The sequence below is a fragment of the Macaca thibetana genome, chromosome 13 (genome assembly GCF_024542745.1).
Source record: "Macaca thibetana thibetana isolate TM-01 chromosome 13, ASM2454274v1, whole genome shotgun sequence".
Classification (NCBI taxonomy): Eukaryota; Metazoa; Chordata; class Mammalia; order Primates; family Cercopithecidae; genus Macaca; species Macaca thibetana.
In genome coordinates, this window is record NC_065590.1 from 16,247,721 (window position 1) to 16,263,288 (window position 15,568).

The 15,568-nt window shown below is 42.5% G+C and overlaps 1 protein-coding gene across 2 annotated transcripts in view; it reads right to left on the reverse strand.

The window, feature by feature from the left end:
- The window catches only part of MERTK (MER proto-oncogene, tyrosine kinase), a 135,373-nt gene that overhangs the window by 31,468 nt on the left and 88,337 nt on the right, over positions 1 to 15,568 (reverse strand). For both annotated transcript variants that reach the window (XM_050753006.1, XM_050753007.1), the window contains 4 exons: positions 9,557 to 9,710; positions 6,491 to 6,644; positions 2,401 to 2,486; positions 167 to 262 (listed from right to left, as the gene is read on the reverse strand). In XM_050753006.1, the coding sequence (XP_050608963.1) occupies positions 167 to 262; positions 2,401 to 2,486; positions 6,491 to 6,644; positions 9,557 to 9,710 (490 nt within the window). The remainder of the gene's footprint in view (positions 1 to 166; positions 263 to 2,400; positions 2,487 to 6,490; positions 6,645 to 9,556; positions 9,711 to 15,568) is intronic.

Genomic DNA, 15,568 nt, shown 5'->3' on the forward strand with positions numbered 1-15,568 from the left:
TGCAAAAATCAATAGTCTATCATTTTAAATAATAAACTATAACTATCCATAGTATAACTCAGAGTCCTAAGATGGTATTTTATTTAATAAATACATGTTAAAGAACTATTCTAAACTGCTTACCTTTTTGTCCCACATTTTATTAGAATTACTTTAAACTGCTTACCTTCGCCCAGAATTTTTCCAAGAATTAGAAGATTCCTGTCAATCACAACATCTTCTAGTTTATTTTGTAGTTCCTCGCTGACTCCCAAGCTATGTACTGAAAAAGGAGTAATTTAGTATGTATAAAAATTGTCAGCATGCTTTCTTTCACTTAATAACTAAAATGAAATAAAGTCCTATATAATAAACATTCCTGCCGGGCGCAGTGGCTCAAGCCTGTAATCCCAGCACTTTGGGAGGCCAAGACGGGTGGATCACGAGGTCAGGAGATCGAGACCATCCTGGCTAACACGGTGAAACCCCGTCTCTACTAAAAAATACAAAAAAACTAGCCGAGCAAGGTGGCGGGCGCCTGTAGTCCCAGGTACTCGGGAGGCTGAGGCAGGAGAATGGCGTAATCCCGGGAGGCGGAGCTTGCAGTGAGCCGAGATCTGGCCACTGCACTCTAGCCTGGGCGACAGAGCGAGACTCCATCTCAAAAAAAAAAAAATAAAATAAAATAAAATAAATATTCCTTATTTATTTATTTATTTATTTATTTATTTATTGAGCCAGAGTCTAGCTCTGTTGCCCAGGCTGGAGTGCAATGGCACAGTCTTGGCTCACTGCAACCTCTGACTCCTAGGTTCAAGCGATTCTTGTGCCTCAGCCTCCCAAGTAGCTGGAACTGCAGGCATGCACCACCACACCCAGCTAATTTATGTATTTTTAGTAGAGACGGGTTTCATAATGTGGGCCAGACTGGTCTCGAACTCCTGACCTCAAGTAATCTGCCCACCTCGCCCTCCCAAAGTGCTGGGATTACAGGCGTGAGCCACCACGGCCAGCCCCTTTTCTCATTTTGTATCTATTATTTCTCTCCCCAAATTGCCAGTAATGAAACTTCATACTTTATTATGATTAAACTAAGTATAATGAATCCTTCAGGGCAAGGTTAATTCTGAAGAATTACAAAAATTAGAACCGTATTTCTCTTTCTGTAGTGTGGTAGCAGCAGCCGGCAATCAGATTCATGTAGGGGTGGTTTGCCTTTGACTTAAAGGGGTAAGGAAGGTAAGTAAGTCAATAGGTACTTTCTAGTGAATTCTTTACTATTAATATTATACCCTTAACTACAGTATACAAAAGAACCACATTTCCCCTACCCTCCCATGCCATGGATGGAGTCTCACAAACCACAGAAAACATCTAGAGAACAAGCTCTTATTTTACATACTGTATATGAAACCTCATTATAACAGCATAGCTAGGGCTAAAATGAGCACTTTGAGGAATTGGAGAATAAGATTTTCTATAATAAAATATGTAATATAGTAAGGTATATAATAGATGTGTTGTGTTGGCAACAAGAGAAATTAACCAGAAGGAGACCAGTTCAACAACTCCTGGCAAATGATTCAGTCTGGACCATAGTTAAGGCATCAACAAGCTCTTGAAAGAAAAAAAAAAAATGTGGATAATTAGGACATATTAGTTCTCCGAGAAAAAACTTTATCCAGTGGTTCTCCAATAAAGGAGAGAAAGTGGTCTAAATGACAAATTTTTAAATTTTAAATTAAAAAAAAATTGAGGATATCTAAAAGTCAAAACTTACAGACTAGAAATGTAAAGCAACTAATAATATTCTACACCAAGCAAGTTTCTATTTCATAGCAACCTGTATTCTGTCATTTTCATAGATTTTCTTTACTGGGGGCAAAAATCCAGAAGCATGAATTTGTTAATATTTGCATGTTCTTTCTATACTTTTTCTGAAATTATTCAGGAACACTAGTATCTGTTTAGTTCCACTGTTTAAACCAGAAGCCCCCACTCTCTGATTCAGCAAAGCTCAAACCATAATTACTATAAAGCATGTTGGCACATCATCCTCGGAGTTGGTTGCCAGGAAAACAGGAAATGAGGCTCGAGATTATGTCCGCTAGTTATAAGTTTTCTTTAAATCCCTGACCTCTACCCATCTTCTGTCACCCCAGAAGGTTCCTCTTTTCTGCCACATTTCATGACATTAGGAGTCCTTTTAACCCCAGGTTAAGCTCCTGATTCCAGTAAACTAGCCCGCAGAGCTGTGCATAGCAATATCTATCTACTTGCGGCTTTTAAAGACATTTTGTACATTAAAAATACCCATTCGTCTTCAATACCTTTGGCTTTTGTTAGAAATCTGTCTGTTGTTCTTTCTTTGTTCTCAACTATTTTAACTTTTGCCAAAAAGAGAAATGAAAGCCAACTTACAGGTAAGTTCAATGGCTCGCCGACAGAAGGACTTCTTTGCTATATAATTTACCACTAATTCAGAATCCTCCTCTGTGAATGCATTCCTGGGTGAATGAAAACAAAGATACTTCACTATAAAAACAGGGCTACTGGGGCAGGTGCTGATTCCACAAGGATGCTACAGAGCTTCCCCTTTTCAATGGGCTCTTTTACAACAAAAACTTTCCCCCTAGAAGAAATATGTTTCTTTCCTTTGATTTATTTTAGACTTACTTGGCAATATTGAAACTACTCTAGCTAGGTACCATCAAGAACAGAGAATAACAGACAAGCTCCCAGTGGCCAAAGCTGTAACAATCTGAGCAAGAAACTAAAGTAATACTAGACTATGAGTATAAAATGAATATCAATGAGTTTATACTTATGAAAATATGATTGAATGAATGAATGGAACAAAACACACCAATCTCCTGTGGTGAAGGATTCCAAATATTTTATGTAGCTAGTAAGGGGTGGAGGGAGTTAAATCCTTACGCTGTGAGTATGGGCTTGCATAGGGACTTGCTTCCAAAGAACAGTAGGGAAAGGGAGAAAAAATAACTTCATGGTAGAGAAACCCAGCAAATACTACTTCCGTTAGGTGATCAATGTCAACATCAGCAGTGAAAAATCATGTTAATATGCACCCTTGATAAGAAGTGATGACAATGGCACTTTAATTCTGTGGCTCTTCCTCTCAATCACCCATAACCCCTGCTCATTATCAGCAAAACATGGAACAAATTGCAACAGAGGGGCATCCTATAAAACCCCCAACTAACACTTCTGAAAACTGGCAAGATCATCAAAGACAAGAAAGGTCTAAGAAACAGCCACAGCCAAGAGGAGCCTAAGGAGATGTGACGACTGACTGTAAAATGTGGCGTCCTGGATGGGATCCCAGAACAGAAAAGGGACATTAGGTGAAAATTAAGGAAATCTCAAAGTAGAGATGTTAGCTAATGACAATGTATCAATATTGGCTCATTAACTGTAACAAATGTATTATACTAATTGTCAGGACCCTGAGCCCAAGCTAAGCCATCATTTCCCCTGTGACCTGCACGTATACATCCAGATGGCCTGAAGCAACCGAAGATCCACAAAAGAAGTGAAAATAGTCAGTTCCTGCCTTAACTGATGACATTCCACCATTGTGATTTGTTCCTGCTCCACCCTAATTGATCAATTGACTTTGTGACAATACACCCTCCCCTCCCTTGCAATAAGGTACTTTGTGATATTCCCCCCGTCCTTGTGAATGTACTTTGTACGATACACCCTCTCCACCCTTGAGAAGGTACTTTGTAATATTCTCCCCACTCTTGAGAATGTACTCTGCAAGATCCACCCCCTGCCCGCAAAAAATTGGTCCTAACTCCACTGCCTATCCCAAACCTATAAGAACTAACAATAATTCCACCACCCTTTGCTGACTCCTTTTTCGGACTCAGCCCGCCTGCACCCAGGTGATTAAAAAGCTTTATTGTGGCCAGGCACGGTGGCTCACGCCTGTAATCCCAGCACTTTGGGAGGCCAAGGCGGACAGATCACGAAGTCAGGAGATCGAGACCATCCTGGTTAACATGGTGAAACCCCGTCTCTACTAAAAATACAAAAAATTAGCCAGGCGTGATGGCAGGCGCCTGTAGTCCCAGGTACTCGGGAGGCTGAGGCAGGAGAATGGCGTGTACCTGGGAGGCGGAGCTTGCAGTGAGCCGAGATAGTGCCACTGCACTCCAGCCTGGGTGATAGAGCAAGACCCCGTCCCAAAAAAAAAAAAAAAAAAAGCTTTATTGCTCACACAAAGCCTGTTGATGGTCTCTTCACACAGACACGTGTGACACTAATAATGTAAGCTGTTAATAATAGAGGAAACTAGGTATGGAGCATATGAGAAGTCTCTGTACTATCTTCTCAATGTTTCTGTAAAATTAAAACTGTTCTAAAAATAAGGCTGGGCGTGGTGATTCATGCCTGCAATCCCAGCACTTTGGGAGGCTGAGGCAGGAGGATCACTTGAGCCCAGGAGTTCAAGACCAGCCTGGGCAACAAGGTGAGATGCCTCATATCTACAAAAAGTAAGAAAATTAGCCAGAAATGGTAGTGTGCGACTGCGGTCCCAGCTAATCAGGAGGCTGAGATGGGAGGATCACTTGGGTTCCGGAGGATGAGGCTGCAGTGAGCTATGACTGCACCACTGCACTCTAGCCCGGACGACAGAGCAAGATGCTGTCTCAAAAAAAGAATTAATATTAAAAATAAAAAATGAAGCCTATTTTAATAATCCATTTAGTCACTGTTTTAGACTAATTGGTGGGAAAGTATTATGAATTAGAAAGTCCAGATTACAGATTTAATCTCAATTTACCTTAGGTACATAGGTTATTTCAAAGAGATACACAATTAAAAAAAATACTGATGTACAAAAAGCAAAGCACTTGGAAAGATGTACGCCAAAATAGCAACCAAGACCAACTATGGGCCTGAGATGGGTCTCACTTTCTCCTTTTGACTATTCTATGTAATCTGATTTTTAAAAAATATAATGTTATTTTTATAAGTAAAAATAAAAGTATTTTCATTTAAAAATGAGCTGGAAAGCGGTTTTACAAAAGGAACAAATGAATAGATCTTGTAGTAAGGATCCATGGGAACTGACTTTGGCAGAGATAAAAATAACCTGTTACAAGTCTTTGTTTTAAGCTTCTGCTGAGCTTAAGGGTTCCTGGAAATAGTTTTATTTTTAAATATTTGAAATAGTATTGTAATCTTGTTAATATATTTGCTGTGCTCAGCAGCCCCATTTTTTGGTAATGTGACATGTGCTGCTCTTTCTGGCTGGAATGCTCTTCTTCTCTCTCATCTAATGAATACCTGCTCTTTCTTTAGATCTTAGCTCTGGTGTCAGCCACTTCTGCACGAAGGCCTTCCCTGACTTTCTTCACGCAGCCAAATTTTTCTGACACATTCTTACCCCTTTACATAGAATTTATTACAGTTGCCATTGTTAATCTATTCTGTGACGGCTTGACTACTGCCTGACTCCCCACGAACTGTGAACCCCATGAGGGCAGGATTTTGTTCACCACTGTATTCCAGGCAACTGCAGTGCCCAGTGCCTAGCAGGCCTTTAATACATATTAATGGGCTACTCTTGCAGCTTCTGCAGAGGTTCTCCGTACTTGTTTTATGATGAGCCCACATGTCACACCAAGATCCTGGGATGTATTTTAGTCAATTATATGTTCAAGATTTAGATCAGATTTTGTCCACTTCTTTAAAATAGTCATTCTTAGAATTCACATACTAAGATATAACAATTGTAAGAATAGGCTTGTAAAGACTAAAGTAACTGACCCCTAAGACTGGGATGAACACAAATGAAGGGCAGCCTGGCTGCCAATCTTAAGCCCTTCCCACGCCTATGGCAAGTCTTGGAGCGAGTGGGATGTTCTAGTAGCATTCTGAAGGTGGAGCAATGAAAGAGGGAGGCTCAGCCCCCTCCAAAGTATAGCCATACACTCCTCACTCAATCTGTCCCACTCCAACCTGCCAACAACCCTTCTGGGTTCAAGCAATTCCTGTGACTCAACCTCTCAAGTAGCTGGGATTACAGGCATGTGTCATCATGCCCAGCCAATTTTTGCATTTTCTGTAGAGACAACGTTTTGCCCTGTTGGCCAGGCTGGTCTCAAACTCCTGACCTCAAGTGATCCGCCTGCCTTGACCTCCCAAAGTGCTGGGATTACAGGTGTGAGCCACTGCCCTCGACCTATTTTTAAGGCTTCTAATAAAAGTCCTCACTTAACAGCAACCCAGTTTGAGTAGCAAAGGCCTACTGATACTCTTCTCTGTAAAGGAACCCTTTTCAGGGCTGGCTTTTGCTGGCAGCTGCTTCTGTAAGCCATGGCCTAAGTCAGGAAGCTGCCTGAGCCCAGGGTATGCGTAAGGTAGGGCAGCCACCTGGGAGCAATGTGAGCAGCTGGCCCAACAGGAAAGGCATAATTACTTGGTATAACAACCTGGTCAATAGCAGTGAGCAAACATTTTTAGCTGGGAGACTTACCCAAACTTTGTCTCCTGAACTCTTTTTCTGACGGCCAAGGAGATGTATAAAACTAACCCAATCAAAATAAATCCACAAAAGCAGCCAAAGATGATGAGCACAGGATCTGCGTTGCCAGGCGCTGGAGTTGAAGAGGGGGCATGATCTACCCAACCTGGTAAAATACCAATAGACCAATCACGGGTTTGAAATATATGAGAAACATTGACTTGTAACAGGGAAGAACAAATAGTCAAAGCTTTCAGAACTCAGTTAAATCTTTTGTAATCTACAAATACAGGTAGGCCTCCCTTTGCGTAAGCTGACACCATGCAAAGAGATCTTAATAACTGATGGGAAAGTAGCTTGATTTACTCATTCCACAACGTATATATAGATCAAAATGTCACGTTGTACTCCAGAGGTATATATAATTTTTCAATTGTTAATTAAAAATAGTAATTTAAAAATCAATGAGAAAACTCACGTCAGTTATACATGTACAAGAAAATTTTAAAAATTACAACTAATATTTACTTGCACTGTAGTTTAAAAATGTGAGAAACATGAAAAATTAAAGTGTAATTTATTTGTAAAAAACGATCGAGAGTAGGTTGAATAGTTTGCCTTCTAGTCATGTAACTTATGATACAGAAAAAACATAGTTTCTCTGTTTTGGAGAACTGTCACATTCCTAAGTTTGGACCCGCGGCTAATACTTTATCTTTTATTCTTTCAAGGTTGTAAAATATCTCTCAGTATTCCTTCAATGTTGTTTTTTGACGGTGTCGCTTTCTCTGGGACATTTTCAACATTTTTGTCACAATCTCTTCATGTATGTGCATAAGTTCACCTTCACTAAGGACCGCTGGTTCACATCTAACGTTTATCAGCGGGGGCAGTAACAACTTTCCATAGTCTTACATTCAATTCAAATTTTACGTTGAACACTATCACTTTGCATTTCTTTGCTGTGCTTTTACCTTTGTTCACCAACTCCCTCTTTCAATTACCCATTTTTGTAAAATGGCATGTGGGTTTGTCCCTGGGAGACAAGGAGGCAACACCGCCACATGTCTCCGCTAGGTGGGCACAAAAAGAATGACAAAGGCGCAGTGACCAATCACAACAGACTTTGAAAGAAATGACGCCATTGGTCCTGAGAGTGATGTGCATCTGTTATTTCTACAGTGATTGGTGGCCTGAAGAGCCAGCCGCCCGAGTTTATGCTTTCTGCCATTATAGTTAATATAGAATGGTGACTAAAATTTGAACTATATTGTTGGGGCATGGCTGTTTTTTAACTGTGGTAATTGAAATTTGTGCATACTGGAGCCAGGCAAGGTAAGGAATGCCTGCATAGCCAACATGGCTTCACCATGTTGGCCAGGTTGGTCTGGGACTCCTGACCTCAAGGGATCCGCCTGCCGCAGCCTCCCAAAGTGCTGGGATTATAGGCATGAGCCACCGCGCCCAGCCTAAACTCCGATTTTTTTAAGCTGTCCCTTTAGAATCAGAATTTCATTGTTTTTGTTCTTGTTTTGTTTTGTTTCGTTTTGGAGATGGGGTCTCACTCTGTCACCCAGGCAGAAATACAATGGCGTGATCTTGGCTCACTGCAACCTCCACCTGCCGGGCTCAAGCAATCCTCCCAAGTAGCTGGGACCACAGGCGCATGCCACCACACCCTGCTAATTTTTGTTGTTGTTGTTATTGTTTTTGATAGAGATGGGGTTTCACCATGTTGGCTAGGCTGGTCTTGAACTCCTGAGTTCAAGTGATCTGCCTGCCTTGGCCTCCCAAAGTGTTGGAATTACAGGCGTGAGTCACCATGTCCAGGCAGAATCTCAGTGTCTTTGAATTTCTACCAGGTAGACACATCTTGCCTCCCCATCACCAGTTACTAGTGTTTCCCAGGAACTGTGCCTATGGGCTGCAGGAACGTAATATGGTTCCATTTCAGCACCAAAAGGGAGAGCAAGTTTGAGGGTCCCTGGTAACAGACAGGTGGGAACTCAGTCATTTGCTCACAAGTTCTGTCTGCTATTGGGTACAAAGGTCATTTTTGGCAAAAACTTAATGTATAAGCACACTGATCTAGATGCCTATGCATGGACTTTATGACAGTCATTTAACATTAAACAACCTAGGGAAGGTGAGAGTCAAACAAAGTGGCTCCATTGGGTTATGGAGTGAGCACAGCACTTGGTTCACCTGGGGTACCACGGTGGCACCGTGCCAAAGGACATTCCAGCAACATGCAAAAGCCAACACGCATGGCTGGGCACTTAGCTCAGTGGGCCCAGGACAGTCTGAGGATGGCTTCCATAGGAAATATTTCATATTCTGTGCAGACAAAGCACAAGGCATGTTACCCAAGGCTTGAATGGGTAAAAACATGGCAAAGCAGTACTGTTTGAAACACAGCAAAACAAGCACCAGCAAATAAATTGTCCCAATTATAGACAGCTAAGGATTAGCTATATCATTTATCTAAAATTCAGTCATGTACAGTATATATCATTGCAACTAAGTTCAATAAGTAAAGCCAAAGTTGGCATCTGAAAAGACTGATCTCCCAAGTAAGTTATTACCATTAATAGTAACTACAGGAGGGACCTATGGGTATCAGCAGTTCTATAAAGCATGTTATCATATCCTATCTTTATCAGTGGAAAAAGTATTTTTGATTCTTATTTTTCCTTTTTTTTTTTTGAGACAGGGTCTCGCTCTCTTACCTAGCTAGAGTACAGTGGTGTGATCATAGCTCACTGAAACCTCTGCCTCCTGGGTTCAAGCAATCCTCCCATCTTAGCCTCCCAAGTAGCTGGGACAACAGGCATGATCCACCATGCCCAGCAAATTTTAAAAATACGTATTTTTTTGTAGAGACAGGGTCTCACTATGCTGTCCATTGCCCAGGTTGGTCTCCAACTCCTCCTGCTTTTGACTCCTGAAGTGTTGAGATAAGCCCAGCCTTATTTTTCATTCTTTAATCAGCCATCCATCCCCCAGGTTACTTTCTGGCAATCTGTGTACTGCCTGGACCATCACACCCTATCAGCCCTTACTGGGTATAGCTCTCACCGTGCGCAGGGATAAATATTTTCACGGGGTCACTGAAGGGCCCGACTCCCCCTTTTGTGACGGCTGCAATCCTCACTGTGCACGTAGCATTGTGGACTTGAACAGAGATCTGAGCTCGGCTGTTATTCTGGCCAACTTCCTCCAAGAGCTCTTTCTGGGGACAGAGAGGAAAAGAGGAAATGAAAACACTGACGGCCAGGCAAACTGCAGGCATGTCTATAGTTCCTTCTGAGGGAAGCCGTCCTGCCCACGTCTGGGGCCAGAAGCCACACTTTCACAGCATTCCTTCCTCACTCAGGCCATGGCCAATGGAACCAAAAGGGAGTAGGGACAGGATACAACCTCAAGTTTTGGGGGGTGTTGGCAAGCTAGGGCTATGAGGGCATGGCACTTACAGTGGTCCTAAAGAAGCTTCTGGAAGAGAGGGAGCACGTAGTAGATGCACCCAGATGGCAGACAAGACTGACTCCTTGAGCCCTCAATCCTCAGAACCACCCACAGCACAATACACCAGTCACATTGTCCCTTGACACTGTCCACCTGCCACCTGCCCTTGAACCAGCATGAGTGGCCTCCTGTTCTTTGAAATTATAAGCAGTTTGACTAAAATCTACCTGGAAGAGGGCACTGACACTTTTTTTTTCTTTCAGTGTGACAAATGTACAACTTGCTCAATTTTCAAAACTCTGGTTTTACTTTTATTTGTATGTTATTTAAAAGTCAATGTCATTCAAACAAAGGGAAAAAAATAACCAGAACTAAGGGTTTATACGACACCTTCCTCCCCTTTTCCAAACCTCTATAATCATAATGTTCTCTGGTGTAGGAAACTAATGTTGCATTTGGGCTGGCTTTTCAAATGGAAATTGTAGGGGTTGTGAAAGCTGAAACAAAGTTCTAGGAACATGTCTTTATCTCTGAATTTTGGAAATTTGATTTCAGAGACAGAAAGAAGTCTCAGGTCATGTAGGTGACAGATGTCACAGGTCATCAATGAACAGCAAAGGCAGTTCTATTGGTAACTGTATTCCCTGGTCACTCACTCTCAAGCCAGTCATTTTGCTAGTGATGGTGAAGGATAGAACCATCTCAATCCTTAAGGAGAGAGCAGTCCATCATTCATGACCAAGGGGGCACCCGGGTTGGCCATCCAGAGACTGTTTCCAAATCTAAATAGGCAGTGGACATCAGGACCCAGAAATGTCCCCTGCAGAAAAAAAACAAGCTGTTTTTTCTGCTCCCGCACCACAATAGTCAACACAGAAGGCTTCTGTGACCTCTGGTCACCAAGAAGTGTATGAGAATTTTTCCCTACAAACAACCAGTCAGTTCCACAGCAGACACCAGCTGGGCATTCTCCAACCCAGTTCAATTCTAATGCTATCACCTGGAGATAGTGTCAGATCCCACAGGGTGAGGGCTCAGCCGCCAAGAGCCCCCCCAATTTCAGATGCAAATCACAAGCCCCAGGTAGTTTGACCTGTACTTCTGACCAGCTGGCTATAAATCAGGGACTCCATGACCCCCTCCTTGAGTTTGTTTAATTTGCTAGAGTGCTCACTCTAGGAAAAGACATTCACTGGTTTATTATTTTTTTCTTTTTTTCTTTTTGAGATGGAGTCTTGCTCTGTCACCCAGGTTGGAGTGCAGTGGCGCTATCTCAGCTCACTGCAACCTCCACCTCCCGGGTTCAAGCGATTCTCCTGCCTCAGCCGCCCAAGTAACTGGGACTACAGGTGCCCGCCACCATGCCCGGCTAATTTTTGTATTTTTGGTAGAGATGGGGTTTCGCCACATTGGTCAGGCTGGTCTCAAACTCCTAACCTCAGGTGATCCACCTGCCTTGGCCTTCCAAAGTGCTGAGATTATAGGCGTGAGCCACTGCGCCCGGTCTCACTGTTAAGGGTTTAATGAGTTCCTTTATGTAAAACACATAAGTACATGATCTGGCATGCTGCAAGTAATCAGTGGTGGCTATGATTATCCTTAGATCATGTTCAAGGTGGTGCTACAGTTGGGTCTTCTTTCTCTATAAATAAATACAAAACCTTACAGAATTGACTTTATGGTATCTTTCAAGTCTTGGTGCATTAGAGAAAATCATCAAGGCTGTCTAGTTCCCCAAACCAAGAAGCTTATTTGACCCATTCATGGAGTTTACCTCCATGGTAGGTTTCTCCTCCAGGCAAAATGTACCCTATTTGATCAATCCCTGGGTTTCAGAAGTGGTTCAGATCCCTGGTTGGCCATGAGAACCTTGCCTATTCCTCATACTTTAAGATAACGCCAGTTCAAATGCTCTGCTCTCCTTTGACAGTGAGAAAGAGGGAGAAAAGGAGAAAGGAAGAGGTGGTGGGCACATGCCAACATCCAGGCACACAGCTCAGCTCATTAGGGGAACTTGTTAGGAGGCCAAGGTCTTGGGCCAAGTACACTGCAGCTTCCCTGAGTCTTTAAAGAAGTTGGTTTTCCGGGAGGCAGATGTTGCAGTGAGCCGAGATTGTGCCACTGCACTCCAGCCTGAACGACAGAGTGAGACTCTGTCTCAAAAAAAAAAAAAAAATTTGGTTCTACGTATCATGCTGTCTCAAGGCTATAAGAATCTCTGCTATGAGATTCCTTCTAAGATCTATACCCTTTGAAAACGAAGAGTAAACTAGCATTGGAGCAATAAACCCAAAGCAATGAGCTCCATAAAAATTGCACGTATAAAAATGTGTCTCTGCCTAACGTTTAGGCGATTCTGGGTCAAAGTTAAACAGATTTATTTTCTGTTGAACTTCAAAGAGCCTTGAACTTGCCAGTATACATGTTGGACCTTCAAGGTGGTATAATATGCAATATTTTATAACTCTATTTGCTCACTGAACTCTTTTTTCACACACAGACACTTTATGGGAATGAGGGTGGGGTGGGAAATACTAGTCCAACTTAATAAAAGACTGTCCCCTTCACAGAGAGAAATTCTCCAGCTGGTTTAGATGGTGTAGCTGGGCCCACAGATCAAATCCATAATGCCATAAGTGCCTACAAAGCAAGGTCAAGGCCCTGTGTTCAGACAGTACAAAGACGAGAAAGACCTGCCTCCAACTTCAAAGAGAACACATTGTATTTGCTCCTTATCTTTGGATTTTAAGCTCTGATTTGGAAGGCAAGTAATTGCAAGAAAAATAGAACAAAAAAAGTAGGTATCATCATTGAGATATAATAAATATCCATACAGTAAAGATCAAAGGATTCTTAGTCTGAAAGTGACATGACCATTGTGGGAACGAAAGCTACAGACCTGTCTGCAGTGTAACTGCAACAAGCCAAGCAAAAACGACTGCCAAGAAAGTTCTGAAATTGCATGCATATGAAAAACCTCACCCTTAATTACAGTTATAAGTGAGAAATATCTTTAAAAAGTATCCAACTGCTCTGTCCTGCATAAGGAAGTAGCTTTAGTGTCAGTTATCTAAAAATGAAAATGAAAGGATAATTTTGAGACAAGGTTTTGTCTAAGCTTTGCCCTTCTGAGATGAAGGAAATTCAAGGAAATCAAAGTGACAGATGCCAAGATCATCTCAAACTTCCTTTTGGGTGTGGATTTCAGGGCACTCCCAGGGTCCGCCTTTCTTCTCTGTTCTTATTTGCCCCCAGTTTTGGATCATAAGCTTGACGCTTGGCTGCATCAGAGAATGTTTTCCAAAGTCAAGTGAGCCACTGGGTCTTTGTTGTCACAAGACTGTCATGATGCATAAAGTACAGTGCAAAGCCCAATAAATGATCTCACTGGCATGATCTGGCATCTCCAAGGAGGTAAGTGACTGCAAAGGTCACGGCCCTAACTGTGGCAGTTCTGTTCTCCCTGCAGAGGGGACCGTTCTGAACAAAGGGCAATGAGAACGCACAGCCTAGCTGAGTGCTAATGGCATTTAGTGCACAAGGCTCTCCAGCCACAGTCATTCATGAGGTTTTCATCATTGCTGCCCTTCAGAACGCCTCAGCTCAAGAGGCCGCCTTCAGAAAAGTAGCTTTCGCCCATGCCAGAAGTAGAAGGATGGGCGAAAGGATGACCTGCAGCTCTTTAAACAAACTGGCTTGTTTTAGACAGCCTAAGTGTCTGCTGGTAATCACGATTTTCTGCTAAATAGAGAAAGATAAAAATTCCTGCTGAACCTTTATGTTTAGTACAGCTCTACCAAGCATTCAGCATTGTGAACAAAAGCCTTTCTCTCAAAGAGGCATTTGATTCCTGCAACTCAGCCAATGGAGAAATGCAGTTAATCCAGAGGCACCTCGCACAAATGCCTTGGGACAAAAGACGAAAGGAAAGGCTGCTTCTCTCGCAGCTGTGACTTTTAAGCGGGATTGCTATTTAAAATTAATTAATACCATGATCATTTACTATGAGGCAGAACGACTTGGACTTCTAAGCCTTCTTTTTCTCTACTTCCATCACCTATTGCGTCCAACAGTCTGCTTCCTGATAGGTAAACTGAGGCAGGGAACTCAAAATAAATTTTAAGTGTCCTTTCAGAAAATGGCAGTTTTGATAAATGCTGTATGATATGTGGCTTAAAATGATTAAAACGAAGCTTGGGCATCATTGGTGGGTGCATCTGCTCACCCACTCACCCTGTTCATCTCTATATGGAGCATCTGTATGTGATGACATACAGATGCTCCATATAGATGTCATGAAGAAGCTAAAATTTGGATCTATGATATGGTTTGGCTGTGTCCCCACCCAAACCTCATTTTTACTTGTCATGGGAGGGTCCTGGTGGGAGGTAATTGAGTCTTGGGGGCAGGGTTTTCCTGTGCTGTTCTCTTGATAGTGAATGTCTCGTGAGATCCTATGGTTTTATAAAGGGGAGTTCCCCTGCACACGCTCTCTTGCCTGCCACCATGTAAGAAGTGCCTTTGCTCCTTCTCTGCCTCCTGCCATGATTGTGAGGATTCCCCAGCCATATGGAACTGTGAGTGCATTAAACTTATTTTTCTTTAGAATTACCTAGTCTCAGGTATGTCTTTATTAGCAGTGTGAGTACAGACTAATACAATTTGTTACCAGGGTTAGATTGATCAGGAATACGGCAACACAGAAGAAGCATGCTTTCCATGATCACAGTAAAGAAGAGACAGACTTGATAATGAAACCAGTGCATCTGCCCTTCCATGGATGTTCTGTGTCACAAAAGGAGGCATTATTACCCTACTCTCTTCCTTTCCCAGGTGGGAAGGGAACCTGTCTAGAAGCTGCCCACCTAACCACACCCAGGCAGCATCATCTAGCTGCCTTTCCTGCTGCTGTAGTGGGTCCAGGGTTCACATCATAGCAGTGGTCTTTAGACTTCATAGAAATCAAAATCAAATGTCCCTCTGGGTTTGACTGGAGTCATGCCTAACAAAGTCGTTGGAAGGGCACTGGCTGGTACGTAGGGAGGGAGCCACTATTTCACAGGTAGATTCCCTTTGCCTTTTGTTTGCCACTGTGAAATGAAACCAGTGCTTATACTAGAGAGTCTTCACTGAACTTGCCAGCTTTAGCAAAAATCTAAAGGATCTTGCCAGCTTTAGATTGATTATAAGGCAGGAATTACCTGACATATTGATGCTCCCCCACCATACCCCTACCCAGTTCCAAGCACACACAAGGTTACTCATATCAGCAAACTCAATGTAATTATCCATAAAAGAAGAATCATCTAGGTCATCATCATGATCTGTAAGTCTCAAGTTGTGCTCCTGAGTTCATGCTTATCATTGGCTCCCTTGCTATCAACCAATTTCTACCTGCCTTGGCCTCACTTTCAGGGCCCTGCATTTTAGGGTCAGAACTCCTCAATCCAGCTTCATCTCACACCTCGCTCTCACAAAAGGGTTATGTTCCAGACCTTCAAGTGAGTCAGAACTTCCAGCTGCCACATTGTGCCTTCTCTCATGTTATCTTTTCCCATCTGAGACTCCTCAAACTTCATCTGCCAAGATTACTCTAAGCTGTGATGGTTAATATTATGTGTCAAC